Source organism: Vidua chalybeata, chromosome Z, assembly GCF_026979565.1.
Source record: "Vidua chalybeata isolate OUT-0048 chromosome Z, bVidCha1 merged haplotype, whole genome shotgun sequence".
NCBI lineage: Eukaryota > Metazoa > Chordata > Aves > Passeriformes > Viduidae > Vidua > Vidua chalybeata.
The window spans coordinates 46,691,118-46,712,064 of NC_071570.1; the positions used below are offsets into that span (position 1 = coordinate 46,691,118).

General features: G+C 36.4%; 1 protein-coding gene across 8 annotated transcripts in view; it reads right to left on the minus strand.

Moving 5' to 3' along the window:
• Positions 1–2,425: 2,425 nt before the first annotated feature.
• Positions 2,426–20,947, minus strand: part of RNF38 (ring finger protein 38) — a 110,343-nt gene continuing 91,821 nt past the window's right edge. For 7 of the 8 annotated variants that reach the window (XM_053931532.1, XM_053931534.1, XM_053931539.1 and 4 more), the window contains 7 exons: positions 19,170–19,340; positions 17,382–17,543; positions 14,494–14,600; positions 12,959–13,043; positions 11,382–11,503; positions 10,965–11,064; positions 2,426–5,851 (listed from right to left, as the gene is read on the minus strand). In XM_053931532.1, coding sequence (XP_053787507.1) covers positions 5,789–5,851; positions 10,965–11,064; positions 11,382–11,503; positions 12,959–13,043; positions 14,494–14,600; positions 17,382–17,543; positions 19,170–19,340 — 810 coding nt within the window. In that variant the 3' untranslated portion in view covers positions 2,426–5,788. Of the gene's footprint in view, positions 5,852–10,709; positions 10,851–10,964; positions 11,065–11,381; positions 11,504–12,958; positions 13,044–14,493; positions 14,601–17,381; positions 17,544–19,169; positions 19,341–20,947 lie in introns of those variants that run through there. The other variant, XM_053931533.1, reaches the window with a different exon arrangement.

Sequence of the window (20,947 nt, forward strand, 5' to 3'; positions counted from 1 at the left end):
GTCACCCCATTCACTATTGCCCTTTGTGCCTGATCCTTGAGCCAGCTGCTCACCCATCACGTGTTTATCCAGCTGTGGGCTGGGTGTTTTGTCCAGAAAGATACTGACAGAGACAGTATGGAAAGCTTTACTGAAACCCAAAAAGATTACATCACCTGGCTTTGCTTGGTCAGCTAGGTGGGTTATGTTGCTGTAGAAGGAAATCAGATTGGACAAGCAGGACTTTCCCCTCATGAAGCTGTGGTGGCTGTGACTGATGACTGGGTTGTCCTCCAAGTGTTTTTCAGTACTCCAAGAATAATCTTTTCCACAATTTTACCCGGCAGTGAAGTGAGACCTGTAACAGGTTGCTGTTATTTTCAACACTGCCTTTTGCCATTAATATATTTGAAAAGACTGTTTTTATTGTCCCTGTTTCTGGCCAGCTTCTACTCCAGTAGAGCTTTGGCTGCATAAATTTTCTAACTACAATGGGAGGCAGCACCTCTGCATTCTCTCTATGTTACCTGACCTTACTTCATAGGGCATATACCTTACTTTTTGCCTTATTTCCAAGAGAAGATGCCCCACCTCCCTGACTTCCAACTTTTAGGAATTGCCTGTTAACTGTGCCCCTAGGTGATGTTTAAAAAGTGACCAGCACTGATGGACCCCAGCATCTGCCTGAACATTTTCCCAGACGATTTAACTTACTAGTTCCCTGAGCAATCTGCTCTCCTCATGTTCAGAGCTGAGATTTTGCTGGGATTTTCCCTCACATCAACAAAGATTTTAACCACTTTGTGGTCACTGTGGCCAAGACGGAGCCAATCTCCACCCACAAGACCTCTCTGTTGACAAGGTCAAGGAGGGAATCTTTCCCAGCTGGCTCCCTTCGCTTCTGTAAAGCTGTCACCAAGGTTTTTAAGAATGTTACGACCTGGGTTGTACCACCTGTGTGATGGCTCCCAGCTGATTTCTGGCAAGTTGAAGTCCCCTGTAAGGACAAGGGTAGTTGATTTGGAAGTGTCCCCTAATTCCTCAAAGAATCAAAGACAAGGGAAGATTCTTATACTGTTAAATAAATACATCTACATCTACCAAGGTTAGCAAAGGCTAGAATTGGACAAAAGCTGCAGCAATGCCACTGCTCCTGAAAAGCCAAGCCTGTCTATTGCATATGTAAGACTAAAGAAGAAATGGTATCTTAAGCATTCCTGAATCAGTTGAAAAGCAATGTGGGCATGTAAATCATGAATGTGCAAGGCTAATCAGTTGCAAGGAAATACCACATCTGAAAGTCAGATGGTTGTGTGCATCATAGTGTGAGCTGTGGGAGAAGGAGGGTTACAGCAGACACATGAGATAGAGAAACTAGAGCTGTAGGCAGTAGCTGAAAGCAAGAAAGGAAAACAGAATCACAAAGAGTACACAGGATGCAGTATCTGGTGGCAGTGATATGATTTACTAGAAGTTAGCAACAGAAATTGTCAGCTAACTAATGAGAACGCCAGGAGACTCTCAAGGAGTGGTAACACAGGCTTGTGAGCAAAGACGGCCATTGCACAGGCTGAGGAAGAGACTGAGATGCTGTGACACAAAGGTGGGGAGCATAGACCAGATCAGGAGAGAGGAGCAGGGCAATTCTGCTCTTCAGGCTAGGACTGATCATGGCCAAACTACTGATGATGCTGGAAGCTGCTCTACAATATAGTCATGTGCAAAAATGTGACTTTGCAAGTATCTGAGCTCACAGATTGATACCTTTCTCTTTTCCAACAATTCCAAAATCCAAAAGGTATGTATGTGGACCTGCATAAGAATTCTCAAAAGCATGAATTAATCTTCAAATATGACTGAGTACCTAGAACACCTGCTATAGATGCAGCTATTAAAATCTCCTATGTAAATGAAAACCTCTTAAATAACTACATCTGTCAACTTAGATTACATTATCTTAAAACCAAAATCACACAACTCCACTTTTTTTTCTTTCTTTTTGGTTTTGTTTTACTACCAGTTTCTTGTGTGACCCTGGGTAATTAAACCATCATAATTCAGGATGCATCACTTACTATTGTTAAGGCACTGCAAAAGTGTAACACATCTCTTCAGCTGATTCACAGTGCAAATAGTATACCTAACAAGAACTTTCATCCCTGCAAAGTTTCTTCTGGCTAAGTAAATAAGATCTTTAGAACACAAGGATTTGGGTATGTTGAATTCTCACACTCTCAGAAACATGGTACAGCATTTCAGATCAGTTTCTGAAGCTCTCTCAACATAAGGATAAAGAAAAAGTTGTGTGCTACAGTTAAGGTGGCAAAACACCTACAACACAAGTGACTGTTGCCAGTAATATTTCAATTTGCATGATGATGCACAGAAATATGCCCACTAATAAAAGAAAACCTCAGAGAAAGAACAGAACAAAATTGTGTAAGTGTACATCATACATTTATTACCGAACAACTCTCTCAACTCCAAAATTGGGCACAGGGATTAAAAATAAAAATTCATTGCACTACCTAGTAAAGCATTACTAGTAACTCTCATAAAAAAGTACAAATTTTGTTAAAAATTTATCAAGCCTTCAAATGATTTGGTTACAGATATTTAGAATACATTTAAAACTACATGTTACATGATACAATAGCACATGATTTAAAGAAAACACTTAACAAAATATGATTCCAACAAAAACCATAAGCTTTCATAATTAGCAAGTCTGAAACACAAGTAGCAAAATGAGGTAACAATGTACCAAAGGAAAAAAAAACACAGCTTTTACAAAGGCCCAAAGATAACTCAGTTAAAACTGTTTTCTACAATTAAAACAGTTGTTAAGTCTCATCCCAAGTATTATGCTTTGTGTTAACAGCTGTGAAGTCACATTCAAAAGCATGTACAAAATGACATACAATATATGGCCTTACTTCTTTTTCTAAAGAAAGCCAAAAACTGAGACACTGGAATTATCTGTAGGCCTTGATATCCACCAAAATGTCAAATTAAATTGACAGTTTATGCAAAAAACCACAGCAATGCCAATATGATAAAGCAAACATATTGGAGGTTGAGTATTTTTGGTTTTTTTGGATAAGTCATTGGATGGCAGAAAGGCAACAAACATAAAAGAAGTGTTGCTGAATTCAGGTGCTATCAGGCACCACGGCAGCTGTGCATAATATATGGCAATTAAGAGCTGAACATAAATCCCCTGCCCTTGACAGCCACCACAGAAGATGTGGTTGTAGCCTGTCTGAGCTAATTCAAAATATAAGCATGTGTGCTCTTTGTACACATTAACCATGGGAAGCAAGTCCCCATTCATCCAAGCAAACCGAAGAACCATTCCAGAAGAGATGAGCCATAGGAGTGCAACAATTCATTGCAGGATTTTACCAACTTAGACCATCTCCTAGATGTCCCATTGTCTCAATAAATTTTAGAGGGGGAAAAGGGACACTTCTCCAGTTCCAGAAAGAGAACTACTTTCCCTCAGCTTCAGAAGTATGTGTCCTGTTCACTTGTATCAAGTAAAGTACTCTCTTTCCATGCTTTGAACTGAATACTAAACACAGAAATGTTAGTCATGTTTGAATCTGTACACAGATTCTTTTTGTTTTGCAGATATATAAAAGAGGCTAAGTTTTGTAAGACATACGTGGCATATGCTTTTAAAACATGATTTTATTTGTTAAAAAAATAAATTTTATTACATGTAATTAAACTGCTAGGTGCTATTGTGAAAAGCCTATTCTTTAACTCCATTGGAAGGGAGGAAAAAGAAATTCTAGTATTTTGAAGTGGAAGTAACAGCATTTTTATTTATTTAGTGTTCCTAAGTATGGACAGGTATATAAAGCATCACTGCTTTTCAGAACTACCTGCATAACTAAACAGAGGGAAAAACAACTGAAACAGGGCAAAATTGTGCTTTTATTTAGCTGCACCAAGGGCTGTGACTGGTCTGTAAAATCTTCAAAGAGGAAAACCAGCATGGAGAACATCTAACACTGTTTGAAATTTTAACTAATACTAAAGCATAGCAGCATACAAAAGCATCAGAAATTATAAAGAATAAACTTAAAGTTGAGACTGGCAGCAAGTTGTAGCAATACTGGTAATTGTGCCACTTGTGCTGCTGCTGCAACCAAAGAAATGACACTGAATTTATGAGAAAAGTTTCCTTGCAAAAAGTGTATCCTTTTAATAATTGTGGCATATGCAGACCTAAATATTTTGCTAGAACACATCAGAGACGTTAACAGTGTGAATGTTACAAAAAAAGCTCATCTTTTTCAATGGCCCAAATAAAATATTACTCAGACCACTTGAATAGATGTTATCCCCTCCTTTTTCACAGCATTGTTCTGGAAAGTATTCCAAATTTCTCCTCTAGTGAAACACTCTGGAAACTTGACTGCAATAACCTTGGAGTTCCTTCTTCCTATTACACTCATCATGAAATAAGGAAGGGAAAGAAGCAGCATCTGGGCAACTGAATTCTGCAGGTTATGACCAAAACCTACTTTGTCTTGTGATAGGGTGAAAGAAATATGAAATTCTACTTCTCTGAGAAAACGCTAAAAAATGTATTTTATTCATGAAATCGCAGGAATAAAATTGTAACCTTTTACAAGTTATTTTAGTTACATACCAACTTCCTTGTAGATGACAAAGAATGAATGTGATTAAAGCCAATGTTTATAAGCTAAAAGATGATGTCCTTAGCAAGTACAATGGGCAAAAGTTAAGAATGTTCCACAAGACCAGGACATCCTCAGTGTACTTCCTGCTTCCCTTCATGAAAGAAACATGTAACTGGTAAACCCAGCTAGAAAAATTTGAAAGGAAAACAGAAAAACACTGATATATTAGCAATTGAAAACATTAGTATTGCTAAATATGATACTGTGACTCTACATTGATAAAATAACTTGTAAATCAGCCATTAAAAAAATCCAGACTTTTAAACATACGATAAAACCTCCAAGGTTAGTAATGTATGAAGAATGAATTCATTCTTTAGTGTTACACACTTAAAGCCTCCAGTGAAGGGGAAGCATAACAGCTGTTTGAATAGTAGTAGGTAGAAAGGTCTTTACACCTGTAAGTACGTTGGGGACAAAATACTAAATGTCTGTAATTGCTGCACCCATCACATTCAGTGTGCAACTGCAAACACAAGGAAGGGAACCAGTGTACAGTACTAGTACTGTTTAAATAACTCACAAGATTATACATTGCAGCATAATTATTACTACACACATACGTTCTCAGTACATGCTGGTATATAGGTTCTCAAACACACAGGCACACCCAGTCACAAGCACACTTCACTCACCCCTCTCTCAGACAAACACACATTCACACCATTCATATCCACTCACAGTATCTGAAGGCTCTATATAAGGTAGATTGCTATATTGTTTGGAGCTACCACTTTTTTTCCTTTTTTCTTTTATATAAAAGCACATGCTAAAAGATCACATCCACAGTAATCTTGCAGCAACACTTGGAATGATCACACAAAACCCAGGGAATGTTAGTGCACACACAAAATTAAGCTAAAAAAAAATCTTTGGAGTTCCAATCACACTTGTTAGTATAACAATCCCGTAACTGTGAAGACTAATTATAAGCTTTATAATTGATTAAGTCACACAGTGCAAAGTAAGGTCCATTGACCCTTTTGTGTAAAGGGTAGGCTGGAAGCCACATGGGTAGGTAAGTTCAATAGAGAGTTCATATATACATGTGACCAGAAACACCCGAACCAGATTTGTTTGTGCTCTTAGATTGGTCATTCTGAATCACGATGCACTTCTGAAGCATCAGCTCTACAAATCGGGCAGGTACGATTTGCCTGTAAAACCAGAAAAATAAAATAGGGTTAATCAGACTGACAAATACATTGTTAAAGTAATTTGTATGTGACACTGACATCTGTGACCACTGAAGAGCAATTCAAGAGAAGACAGAATGTGCTTATGCCTTTTCTTAATTTGTTTTGTTATGTTTGAATAGTGTGGTGAGTTTGTCAATTCAAAATTACATTTACAAAAAAATAATTGTGCCTTTTATCTTTAAAGCCAAAGCAAGACAACAAATAAGGCTCTAGCTAAGTGATGGTGGTTTCATTAACGTGGATTCACAATTACAGTATATTGCAGTCAGATGGATGCAACTAACAACCTGTACTGTATGCCAAAGAAAACCACCAAAACAAACTGAGACACCCTGGGCTCAAATAAACATTTTGTTTGAAGATGTCATATTGCTACAAACTGTATTGATGAGGAATGACACCATACTTTGTTTATTCGGTTATCGTCACAGAATATATTATATAGACTTGGTCAAAGCTGAAAGAAAACCAGGGGAAAAGGGAGGGCCTTTTAGTCAAGGGGAAGGGGAATAAAAAAAATAAATAAAGAAAAGATGACCCGACCAAGCAGGTATTCAAGTAACTCACACCAGCAGGTCTAGATTTAACTTTTTAGTAAAGCACACTGAAAATATGTCCTCTGACTCACTTTTCTACTTCTACTCTATTTACTTTTCTAGCTTCCTTAAAAAGTAAGACAGATAAGAAGTAATATTCCTTAAGCTACTGGGAAAGTATTTCTGCCTTCTCATTACCCTTTTCAAATACTGGCTAATTTCATTTTAGTAAATAATAAGAAAAAGCCCCAGAAAAATGAGTCAATACTTCCCTTGCAAAGTGAAAAGTGAAGAGAGCTCTTCCCTGTCACAAATTTTCTACTTCATAGTTACCAAAACTGCAGGACCAACCACTGTACTCCAAGTCTTCTAAGGCAACAGATTTTTCAATGAAAATACAAGTGAAGAGCATCAAGAAATATGATTCTGTAGGCCAGAATTCATAATTCTTTGTCAAATATTTTAAATCCAAACAATAACTAATCCAATGAAAGTACTATGTTATTTATTACTGAAAAACATTATTCAGTAATGGAAGTTAAAGTTACAATTTAGTTTTCCTGTCAATTTTCCTGCTGTCAACTGTTAGCACTGTCCATACACTTTATTGCTTTGTAATTTTTGTAAATCATGAATTGGAGTATCAATTAAACTTAGATTTCTTGCTCTTTCACTAGCAGTTTCAAAATATACTTCAAAATGTCCTTAGTCAGTCATTTCATTCCATTTAATTTAATTTAATTTAATTTAATTTCATTTCATTTCATTTCATTTCATTGCATTTCATGTGCCTGATTCTAAACTGGCTAATATAATGTTTAAAATAAAAAGGCATGTTCTTAAACATTCAGTGGATTAATGAATCAAAAGCTATTCATTTAGGTTGGTACTGAAGTAACAACCACTTGCACCACAGAACACCATTCAGTAGGAGTAATTTCCTGACAGGAATTGCAGACATAGACCTACTGTGCCAGGATAAAATGAATACTCATGGACACCAAGCCACTGCTTGCTTTTCAAGATCCTACATGAACATCTGCTTTAACTTTAGTTGTATTATTGTGTCTTTCATGAAATTAATTTCCCCCTCCTGGCATTTCATATGACTCTTTGACACCAAAAGAGGAGCGAGGGGGACATAATATTTTAATACTGACCTTCTAACTTGCCACTCTTCCAGGCAGACTTAATTTTGTGCTGTAACTACAGAGTGCTGCACAATGAACTGATTTTTTAAATGTATTTTATAGAAATTTATAGTTAAAGTGAACTGCATTTAGAATAACAAAACTATAGGGCTACTAGAATCCTCTAAAAAGCATTGCACTACATTGGTGTTAGTCTATCAGAAATAAGTTGAAGTATAGTTACAGTTTGTCTTTTCTTATATATAATACAGCATTTCCTCGTATGTTAAATATAAAGGCAGGTTGTCCTTTTAACATTATTCACAATTACTTTTATTTTATAGAAGAACACACTTCTCATGTGTTCATACTTGACTAGAAGAGGATATAGGGTAAGAAGGAGCCGAATACTGTGAAGCACGGGAATTGGGAATACTACAAAAAGTGAAAGGATAACCTGTCTCTTTTTAATTCTTTTGCTTCCTCCACTGTATTATATCTTCTCTTGTTAAGTCTTTGAGTTTGTTTAAATAGGGAAGTATTTTAGCTGAAGTGGGTAACTTAATGCACTGTTATAGAACATTTCCTCTTACTTGCTCTTTCTACTTACTTGCCACCTAAAAAGATAGTACCGTCACATATTCCATGCATACACAAAACACAAGCCAAAAAACATTTTTAGAGAGTTTTTTTACTTCGCCATCATCACCAACAGGCAACCCAAGAAGAATATTTTTAAAGTACTCAGTTGAATCACTAACCTTTTATTTATATCTTCCACTAAAGTGACATATGGTGAAACTTAAAAAAAATTAATTTGACTCCATAGTTCTAGAAATAGTCCTAGATAACAAATACATTCTTCAAAGAAATGAGATTAAATTAGTAAAAAATAGTGACTAACCGATAATTTTTTGTCTACTTAGTGGAGTAAACATTACAAATACTGAAAGCTACAATTTTAATTTTCCCTTGTACAATTTATGAACATGATGTTGGCTGGATGATGTGAATTAGGTAGATGTGGATATAATTATACAATCAAGATACATTAAAAAAAGCTCTCAAATTCATAAAAAATGGACAGAAGCAAAACTAAAGCACAAAATATTTTCCAGTTATTATCACTTCCAGATGTTAGCTTCTTAACTGCAACCAAGTTTAGACAGAAGCAGTAACTAAAACAGACTGCTATTACAGGTTATTCGTTAGAGCTTCCAAAGCAAAATAGTGTTTATTTGCAGACACCATCTTTGTACCAGTGTAACTGAGCCCACATGGTGTAAAAGTAGTCTATTAGTGAACCTACACTATGATGGTTTAATGTTGTCTATCTTATTATGCACTCAGCTCTGGAAAAACAATGTCAATGCAAATTCTACCAGGTTTAACTGCACCCCTCAACATTTGGATTGCGTATCTTGCACCTCATTCTAAAGACAACCTTAACAAAATACTACAGGTGAAGATCTGTTAGAAAATGTAGATTCTAAGATGGGACAGGAACATCAACAAAACAATTTCACTGCTAGAATAGTACACTATGATTATGAAAACTGACTAAACTAAATTTGGTTTTTTCACTTTGCAGTTCCAAAGTCTATTGCCAGTTCATTAGCAATTGAAAGGACTAACTCTTAACTTTTAAAGTAACACACTGAGTCCAAAAGAGATTAACTCAACATGCTTGTCTGACCCCTCAGTGGGATGTCAGGTAAGAAAAGAACATTAAGAAAAAGACAAACACGCATGGTACTTTCCTGATGTGTTCCTCTAACTTCCAGAAAACTGCAGATCAGGGGTTCTATGAATCAGAGGTATATTTTTTTTTGCATTAATAGCCTGGGAAGAACTGTCTTTAAAAAAATCCACATAATAAACCTATAGCATCCACTATCTCACATGCTATGTCAGATGACATTTTCTTTTTGTTTCCCCTTCTTTCCATAAAGTGGAGAGAATACTATCCCTGGATACTCACTGTCCACACCACAACTGACTTAGACAATTTCATGCCATGAAACATTGACACATGTAGTGTGGATGCTGCTTGAGAAGAGAAGGGGGACATTGAAGACACCACTTTGATACGTATAGACTCTACTCTGAATTTATAGTAAGTGAAAAAAACTGCATACATCTAGCAGAGAAAAAACGATAATGTTATGTGGAGTCTGTGCATGTAGCTTCTTAGTATGACAATAAAACAACCAGGTGTTTAGATTACTCTTGCTGATACTTGAGCATGTGAATTCAGATACTTTTGGACCATTTCTACCAAAAACTATGAGCATTACAAGCAGTTACACTAGTCCTAGATTTTGTAAGAGCTTTAGACTTACACTACTATGGGTACTGTAGACAAAGGGCAATTTGATATCCCCTTTTCAAATCCTTCTCATTATTCTTGGGATCTTCTTAGGAAAAAAATACTGTCAATATTGACTTGATTTTTTTTCATTGTCTGCACTTTTAGCACTTGCCAAAGATATGATGCCATATTTATGATGCCGCAAAGGCAAGGGGGGTTTATTTCTTTTTCCAAAACAACAAACACCATCTGTAATTTTCTAGGGACCATATCAACATAGGATCACTGCAGTTTCGGAGGTTCCACACAATAGACTAAATGGATTAAAGCTGAATAGAATATAACAGTTAAAAAACTGAGGCAAGATGAGAATCAATACCTTGCTGGCAATAGATATGGTTCAATGCAGCCTGTAGAAATGTCCGCCATAATCTACTTGTATTTCTTGTTCTTCTCAACTTCTGCACAGCTGCTATTTAATCAGAGCTCTTACTGGGTGGTCCTGACTCTTGAGCCTTTCTTTTTTGCTCAAATCCTCTTCGATGGGTAAATTATTTTGTACAACTGTAGTTTTTATCTATATATATTACATTTCTGTGTATATACATATACATATACATAAATGTACATATGTAACCCACTTAATTTGCCCCAGAAACCAACATTAACAGCAAAGTGGGGAAGGAAATGTGTTGGTACTCATTCTTGCTAGGCAAGGAATGTAAAACAGTTGAAGCCACCATCATCATCAAACTCTATATCATACCTCCTATATTATTTACTTTTTCTCAAGTCTTCTTTAATGTTGTGTATTACTCAAACGCAGGGTTATTGTTTTAAGCAAATAGAAAACACAGTAAGAGCTGTCAATGAAAACAATTGTATTCATTTTCCATTGTGCCAAATATTGTGAAGAAACAGCCTTCATAATTATTAGAATAATATAATATCTAGGCAGTGCTTCCATTCTGCTGACATTTCTAAGAATCAGAAACACAAAACAAGACAAAATGAAGCTTAACAGCAAAATATCCCCACCCACTCCTATTAAACCACATAATCTATTTCATCTAAGATAGGATTACTTTTCTTACCTTCAGCCATTTATCAACACACTTGGCATGGAACTCGTGGTTACAGGGTAAGACTCTAAGTAGCTGCCTTGACTCAAAATCACACATGCACACCACACATCTAAAAAAGACAATGAAGTTCAAATGTATCTGCTATGTAAGAACAACAAATATGCAATTCCATACAAAACCTTACAGGTATGATTGCAACAAGTAGCTACTTTACTCCTTCAGAACTACAGTGATCTACATCTGACAATGGAAACTGAGAATTGACTGTGGGGTTCTATGGGTGTTTAGTTGGTTTTTTTATTTACTGTGCTTTCACATCACAAATCAAGTATTCTTGCTCTTCTCACCTAGCTGTGACTGCAAGTTAAAGAAATGAAAATCAGGCCACCTAAATTATGGATCCTTGAAAGAGACCAATATACTTACAATGTCTGCTCTGACTGGTGATTGTTTGGATTGAACCTGTAGGATGGAAGCTGCTCAATGTCTGCTTTTGTTAATCCCCGTGGTTTGGCTTCTCCCAGACGTTCTGCCAAATTTAGCAGTGCCTGCAAAACATGGAAACTAGACATTTAAAAATTCACTGATCAAACAGGCTCTGGTTCCATTAGTGCTGGGCACTACCATCACATCTCACTACACCAGCTGCTAGCACAGAACACCCTTCTATCAAGAAATGTTTAGAAGCTTAGTTCTCCCACACAATACAAGCTCCTTGGAAAGTCTTTCAGAGCTTAACCATCATTGTAATTATGTAAGGTATTATCTCTGGGATTTCAAAACCCACTTCCCAAGGACCCAATTTCCTATCTGCATACACAGCTCAATAAATCGCTTCTGAGGGATCGTCTCTCCCTGCTATGAAATTAACAGTGCCAGTAACCAGAAAGAAATTGTCAATTTCTTTTGTAAGAATATGTGAATTTGGTCTTGTGAGAGAAATCATAAATTTAATGGGACAGTTTATGATTCCCACTCCATGTCTTGGGCTAGTTGAATTAAAATATGGAGATTTTATCCTCAATCTGGAAAACAAATACATATCATCAAACTTTAGGCACTTTTTTGGCTGCTAATTTTATGTTAATTTTCTGTAAGCCAACTATTGCAACTAAAATCCTTTCATGTATATAATTTGCAATCTGTCATGTATTTAACTCACACTCCTTCATGAGGGGCCTAGGAAATGACATGAGTGTGACAGACAATCAATGCAGAGAAAAGATACTATGAAAGCTGAAAATGGTATTGATTTCTTACAGTACTGAACCTAGGGCCAAATTCTCAGAAGACATTGCTGCTTCTGAACCACCACAGAAGTTATTACAGAAGTGCTCATTGTTGAACTGAAGATGTGCAACTACACAGATATCTTAACGAGAGCACAGGCAAAGAGATGCAAAATTCACAGTTAATGATGACTAATTCAAGAGAAATCTAATGGAATCCACTAGCTTCAGAACCAGCAAAGAAACAATAGCTGGAACAGCCCCATAATTACCTAGGATATTTAAGAGGGTTCTGCATTTCTAGATGTGAATTACCATCCCCTCCAGAGGGCAAGAAGAAAAGGCAGTAATTTTATAAACATTATGTTTAGATTAATTAATCCTGTATTAAAACTACTCTGAAAGTTACACTCATAAAACCAGTAACTTACCCTTTTCTTTTGAAAGTGCTTCACTTCTGTTTGGTATTTAAAAACAATTAAATTTTGAAAGGAGACGAGTAGCATGGAGAACATAAAAGTTGAACAATTTAATGATTACTAACCTGGAAAGGTGAATTCTGGGAAAGAGCAATAGACAAGAAAGAAAGCTAAACACTTCTTATATTCAGTATTATAAAAAAAATCTGAAAGGACAATTTTTGGATTCTGTCTTCACAGTCACTACATTTATTTGAAAAGCAAAACCAGGATTAAAAGCAAAATATAATAAAATTTTATCTATTGTTTGAGGTAACATCTGTTCTTTAAAGGTAGCTGTAGTTCACACACCAACCTCATAGTTTTCTACCTCTCCATCTTCCACATCCAACTCAAAGCTGAAAGCTGGTCCAACTGCCGGTGGCACTGGGAGCATTGATCTACCACAAGAGCAAACAAGGATAAGGTTCAGCATCTTGCTGAAGAAAAGCACAGAAACATCTGGCAGAGGTAATCTTCCTGATGCCTCTCAAATCAACATGTTCTCAGAACTGGCAAAAATGTTATGTTTGAAGTCAAGAATAGACATTTGAAGTGAAAGAGTCACAGGAAAATGCTTTTTCTGCTACTTTCTTATATTGGGTGTGCTGACTTATTAACTGCATGCATGCTTCACTTGATACTTTTAACCAAGCTCAGCTTTATTATAAAAATTAATCTCTTAATTATCACAGACTATAGAGACCTAAAAATGACAAAAAAATGACATTCTGGTTTTAAGTAAGTTTTATTTCCTTAAGTGGATAGAAGACCATCGAAATGGAATACTAAGTCCATTTAGATCTCCAACATAAAAGTCTTGCAACTTCTGCAAGCCTGAAACACATACTGAAGATAAATAGGGTTTGCTACTAGACAAACCTGTCCTGAAGATAAGCACAAATTCACTTTCTCATGTACTGTGATGTTGGTAAAAGCAGAATCCCTTCAGACTGAGAGATCAAAGAGATGTTTTTCTGGTTGTACATTCAGTAAGTCTTTTTATTCTCCCCAAAGTAGTACAGTGGGTCAAAACTTCATCCACAGACATGGAAATCACAAATTTAAAAGCACTAATACAGTAGAATCAGGAATTCCTGTGCCACATCATGTCCTCAATGAATAGGCAAGAAGCTATGAGACTACCCTCAGACTGCAAGATGAAAAGTTGAACAACTTTGCTGAATCAGATTTCTGGTGCCATTTTCATACTGCATCTGAAGTTGCACAGAGAGAATCTACAGATCTGGTGTCAGTGCTTGATTATTTCTTTGTCAATGTCACCTTTGTCACCAGAAACTTAATCTTTGTTTTCCAAACATTTAATTCTTACTTCTAATACAGAACACATACAGAACTCATGTCATAGACCCAAACTCTCTTCCAGAGAGTCTACCATAGCACACTACAGATAATTCCTAAATGTTAATTGTCCCACATCTTTTCCACAAACAGCTAATCAGAGGCAGAACAGAAATGTGACAGCTGTGACAAAGTAGCACTTTAGCCAATAAAGAGTAACACATCACAGAAGTCCCCACTCTTTTGTTTTATAATTAAGAACAAAACCAAATTAATTTATTCTGTAAGTGAAGACACCTACAACTTGATCAGAAACAAGAGGCTACTGTGCCTCAAAATACCTACAAAACTACACTGGACAAAAACTGTTCACTTGTATTTTTCCTTGCTCATTGGTGTTGGTTATTAAAAATTTACACAGAAATGGAAGTTCTCCTCTGAGACAAGTGAAATATGCCTGGTCTCTGGTAGAGTCCTACCATAAAAAGTGCCAAGATGCTTTCTGACTTCTTAATATCTTACATGGAAGCAAATGTACTTTTCACTTACAGCACATAAGGTAATAGGCTGGGATGGTAAGGGTGTGGTGGTATTGGCTGCTGTGATCGATATCTGCTGCGCCCTGTGAGTCTTCGAGTCATAAAAGGTGGGTAAGGCTGCAAGAAAAAAGAAAATAAGCTTCAACTGAAACTTGTGTCCAGTTCTGGGCTCCCCAGCACAAGACAGACATGGACATACTGGAGAGAGTCCAACAAAGGGTCACTAAGATGGGACCGGAGCATCTCATGTGTGCAAAAAGGCTGAAACAGCTGAACCTGTTCAGTCTGGAGAAGAGAGGGCTCAGGGGGATCCTATCAATGTATATAAATACCAGAAGGGAGGGTGCAAAGAAGACGGAGCCAGGCTCTTTTCAGTGGTACCCAGTGGCAGGACCAGAGACATTGGGTACAGACTGAAACACAGGAGGCTCCGTCTGAACATCAGGAAACACTTCTTTACTCTGAGGGTGACTGAGTACTGGCACAGGTAGCCCAGGGAGATGGTGAAGTCTCTCTTCCTGGAGATACTCAAAAGCTGGCTGGACATAGTCCTGGACACCCAGTTTTAGGTGGCCCTGCTTGATCAGATGATCTCCTTTCCAACCTTATCCAATCTGTGAGCCCATGATTTGACATTTTCTATTCTTAATCAATAATGAAGTAATGAAATCAACTTTCAATAAAGCATTGTTTAAAAAATTCAGCCTCTGCAAAAATCCAACAGAATCTCAGCCCTAATTTGAAATTACTATTCCCATCTATAATATACAATCATACCAATTCATGTGAAAAAGTGGTAATAGACAACAGAAATCCTTACAAGTTCTTGTGTGTTTAGTCTACAGTTAGTATAGTTTAGGAAACAGGACAAGAATTGCTGAACCTCTTGTAAATATAAAAGGCTCAGGCGCTATTATACAGGCCTGTACATAAGCAGTTGAGTAAAGAAGCCCTTAAAAAACTCTTTAAAAATGAGAACTAAAAAAAAATCTTAAAAAACCCCTCTAACTTTTAAGTAATGGTATATACTTATATTTAGGCTTAAACGCTTGAAGCCTTTCAGGTGTAAGTAGAAGGTTTAATCAGTACAATTTCTGCAGCTGGACCACACGTGGAGAGACGCTCAAGCCCAAAGTTTCAAGGCATTCATTCCATGGATAAATCAGGGCACTTTTTGTCATCTTTTACTAAAATGTTTTTGTATTTTCTACAACTAATGTTTTTGAATTTTCTACAATATTTATGTATCCCTATTAAATTCATATTTGAGGGCCTTAAGACTTTTTTTTATTTGAAAGAACCCTTTAAGCCTTAGCAATATGTTTTCTTCCTACATGTTTGAAATTTGAAAGCACAAGAGCCCAACACCCCAATGACTAACCTAAAACCCCCTAATTTTACAATAGAAACATTATGATTAGGTAGTCATGGTCATACATAAAATTAACATATGAATATGAACATATGAACATAAGAACAATGCAAAAGAGCCAAGCTTTAGTATTAGTTTATTTATTTATTTATTATACTTTATTATTTATTTTAGTATTACTTTGTAAAAGGCCACATAGTTACTTGTAATATGTCTCTATTCTACTCTTTAGCAATAAACAACACAGAGCTGAAGTATCAGAGAGAACATCTGCAGAAAATGGTTATTATGTTCCTTATCTACTTTAAAAACCAAACTTAAAAATGAAGAAGTCTGACTCCAGGCAAAACATGTATGATTAGACTAGTTCATCTAACAAGCATACTGAATAAAATATAAGCAGTTTATAGAAGCTTTCAGGTGTCCTGGACTCCAGAGTGTCTCATAGTACCTGAACACTTCATTGAAAATTTGTACACCTTTAGACTAGGAGTAAGTTGGTCACTTTTTGAAATGGTGGACGTTTACTTGAACCTTTATGAAAACTGCAAGCAACCATTTGACTAGATTCTGTGATTTCAAGAAGAATAATTGAAGACAACATATCTGTATATTCTGCAGCTGCAGGGCCTAAAATTTAATTATAATTCAAAATTTAAATGGCAATATGACCCTAAAACCAGTGACAACTTGATGTACGTGTCAAACAATAAAAAATTTCACCACCTAAACTTGGGATCTAGCTATTTCTCCCAGTATCACACAGGCAGGAGAGGGGGTATTTTGTTTTTTTAAAGAAGTGACCTGTACAATACAACCACAACAAGAACACCAAAACCCTGATGCATCTCAGGACTAGTATAATTGTAGATTGAAGTACAAGACAAAGATCCTAGAAGCAGCACCCCTGGACACACCACATAAGCACACAATTCAACAAATTTCAACACAGACTTTATCCTGCACCACTTTTAATTTTATTTTGTGCCGCTGCAGTTGAACTGCCTGTCGATCCCCTAAAAGCTGAGTTAAATCAAGCTTTATAACATATCTTTATAATATATGGTGTGGTCTAAATTATGGAAGCACTCTACAGCTGCTTAAAGAGAACTGGTTTTAAAGCATTCTGGCTTTCCCGAGCTGTGGAAACTCAACATATGATGACGAATTAATTAGAAGTGACAACAGTTTTTCTGAACTGTACTAACCAATACCTGCAACAGAAGTCCTGGACTTCTGTTAGAAGGTTTAGATTTCTGTTAGAAGATTTAGATTTACTTAGAAAGTTTTCTAAGTAAATGCTGCTGCATTCTGCAAATGATGTTACTGAAAATAATTTTCTAGTGTCATTAAATTACCCTTAACTTGATTAACTTAGGCTTAAAGAAAATGCCACAATATGCAGCTATTCCAATAAGGGAACATGATTGCAAAAGTGTGAATTTTTCAACAAATATACTACAGAATAAAGATCAAGAATGTCAATGCAGTATGAAAGAGAATGTAGCACAGAAAACAATACTTACTACCCCAAATGACACCTCCTGGTGTAATGGATCATGGGCTAAGAATTGAAGAGGAGCTGAGGGAGGCAAGGTTGGTGGATGGGCTGAGGGAGGATATGTAAAACCTCCCACAGGAAGATGTTCTCCAAGCAATTCTACATCATTTTCTATCCTTTGAAGTGGCTACAAAAAAAACCCAGAGATAGTCTTTGTTGCAATAACAGAGATGAAATTTTTCCCCAATAAAGAACTGCAGTCCCAGCAGTATATTCTGTGCTGCCATAATCAATTTTATAGTATCTCGGTGAGCAATTCCTAGGTCATTAACACTACCCAAAAAAGCAAAGACAACACTACACATTTGATATAAATTCACCTTTTCCAGCTAGCCATGCTTATAGACCAGGAATTTATGCGATTTAGCAAATATAGGAGTGGCTGTAATTTCCTGTATCTTGCATTTTTCAGGACAAATATTTGTTCTCCTTCTTGCCAGGCTGCTCTCACTGTATAACTATGCGAGAAAAAAAAAATAAACAACCATAGACAAGAACTGAAATTGTGCCAGAAAACTTAGAAGTGGAGGGGAATCACGATGGTTCCAGTAGATGAAACTGATAATGATATTTAGAAAGCAAGCAGATGCTTTCCTAGGAGGGTCATGCGAGCAGTCCTGAGATTTCAGAGGCATGGGATTCCAGACTGGTTTTGTTGCTAGTCAAATCTATTATATTAGTGAGGTTCAAAAGTGCCCAAGAAGCAACCAGGAATTCTCATTGTTTCACAAATACACCATTTCACAAATACACCATTATTGACACTGAATTTCACCATTTCAAGAAATTCAGCTAAGAAAGCCACCTTGTGGAAACCAAAGGAATATACTGTTTTCCTGTAATACAGAACAAGATATTCTTAAACCACTATGATGCAAGGTTTTTGGCAGAGCTGAAAGCAGACAGGCAAGCCTAGTTAAAAACCTAAGTAAGCAACTCAAAGTAAAACCTGAGTCCATAAATTTTCTAAAGCTAAGTCTCGCAAAGATTTCTACCACAAAAAACCACTTTGTTAGGATGACGGAAATTGTTCTCTCATCACTGCAATGAAGTGATTACCATCCTATCCACAACAGAGACATAGCATGAAGGAGTCTCAGCAGTGTTTGCAATAAAAAAGCTATATCCTATTTCTGTGTTACTGAAATACCTGCATCTTTTACTCAACAGGGAAAACAAATGGATACGTACTCAGATAACCACACAAAAAGAGTGGTAGGCCAGAACTGTAAATCTGATTTCCCCCTAAATTCAAAACAGGGTCACATTTTCCTGTGTTTGCATAGTCCATTTCACTAAGCCAAATCTGCTTAAGCAATATCAGTAACTTTCATAAAAGTAAAGAAAATGTCCTAGGAAAAGGATTGGTTATTTAAAAATTAATCAAGAAGTAATACAAAAGAAACATGTAATAAAAGCCACACTCTGTGCCTTTTTCTCTGCTAAGCTTTTCTCTGAGATGCCTACTATGCTTACACAACCTCCTCTGGATTCTATTCTGCTTCCTGGGAAAGAAATACCTGATAGTGAAGGAAATACCCATCTTTCTGAGAGAAGTAAAAGCGTATGGACAAACAGCACAGGCAATGACAAAACCTGAAGTGAAAAACTGAACTTTAGAAGTATTTTTTCATCTTCATAGAAAGCAGTCACAATTTGAAAGAAAATCCTTGTTTCTTCAATCAGGTATCAGTACCATGTGCCCATCCAGCCCACCAGTTCTACTGAGAGTGGGATAAGAAGCATTACTTACCGACCGTGACTGTTGTGCTTGGAAAGGAACAAACTGTCCTGGAGGAGGTAAGTGAGGAGGGTGGTGTGTAGAGATATGAGAAGGATGCAAAAGGAATGGGTCATTAGAAATGAGGGGTGGAAATGCTGCATATGGTACAGGTAGGTGCTGGACTGAGCACGCCTGAAGCATCTGAAATAAAATGAAAACAATACATTTTTGTAGCACAAACATTCCCTACACAATGATCCATATTCTATATATTTATTACGTAAAGATATAAGTGTAACAGAATGGTTCTTTAGCCTTGCTGAAAAAGCCTCTAAAATACACATAAATAATAACTCATTCAAATACCCAAGAACAGTGATTACTACCGAACTTTTAGGAAGCTTTTACTACAGGCTTTAGGAAGCAGCATAGTATGACATCTGCTAGTTGCTCATGAGGTCACCAGGAGACTGGATTTTCAATACCCCAGGACCAGACAGGCTCCTAAATGATGAAAAGATACAGTTATCCTAGTTAGTTTTATTTTTCCCACATACCATCATCAAAAGAACATGCCAAAGCAATGGTCTTGCAAGCACTGTAAGCTCTAGATGTAGATAAGGGACTCAGCTGTCAGACTGTGCCTAAAGACCTCTGTTGCCTCAAATACTATGAACAATTCATACAGTCTGCTTCGTTTTGCAATTTTGGGTGAGTCCTATGCTCTAAAAGCAGCTCCCTAGTGACAGATACTAGGGAGCTCTTTTTCTTGCCTCCTTTAAAATGCTGAGAAAAAAGCAACTTTTGGCACTAATGTTTGAACAACAAAATGCTGAAAGCACTGAAGGGGAACAGGAATGTATTTTGTGGCATTGTTCAATTTTACTTCCACCTTTCTATACGGAGAAGCAAGGAACCTGTCATCTCCTTTTTGTTGCAATTTGATCCATTATGAGAATGTCAGGCATTTCTTTTATACCTGTAACAATTACAATAGCATTTAATTAAGATATTCATTATCAAATCTTGAAAAGAAAGATTACCCAGTTTTGATATCTTTTTTTTCTTATTAGTAGTGTCACACAGCATACATTTACATATTGACTATAATAACATAAAATGGTAAAAGGAATTAATTTAAAATTAGATTTCAGTAGTGGAGGTGAAATGATCTTCTCAATTTGCTATGATCACAACCAAACATAAACCTCCAAATGCACCAAAATACTAGTAGATTAATTTGATCCAACTATTATTTTTAATTTAAATACTGACTATTCTTTTCTTTCAGTTACTACATCATTCTTCTAAAAAATAAATACCATAAACAAGTGTTTCTATGGTTATAATAAATTTTTATTGTATTTTACTAAATTGAAAACTGTCCTCTGAAATAGCTGAAGATAGATTTGCAGGTAGAACATCTCAGTCCTCTTTAAAACATGTGATTTTTTGGGAAACACTGAAATAGGATTCTACATGGTAAAGATTACCATAGCTCCTATATATGTTTGATTTGTGCTATGCCCATGTCACTTTTTAAAGCCAGAGCAAATGAGGCGACACTAACTTCCAAGCAGAAAGAAATTAAAATTACCTGTTTATTTTTAAATAAACAGAACTTTTAAGAACTTTTAAAAAAGTTCTTCAGTTTGGACATATCATAGAATGACCTGGGTTGGAAGGCACCTTAAAGATCATTTTGTTCCAAATCCCCTGCCATGGGAAGGGACCCCTTTCACTAGACCAGGTTGCTCAGAGCTTCATCCAACCTGGCCTTGAACACTTTCAGGGATGTGGCATCCATA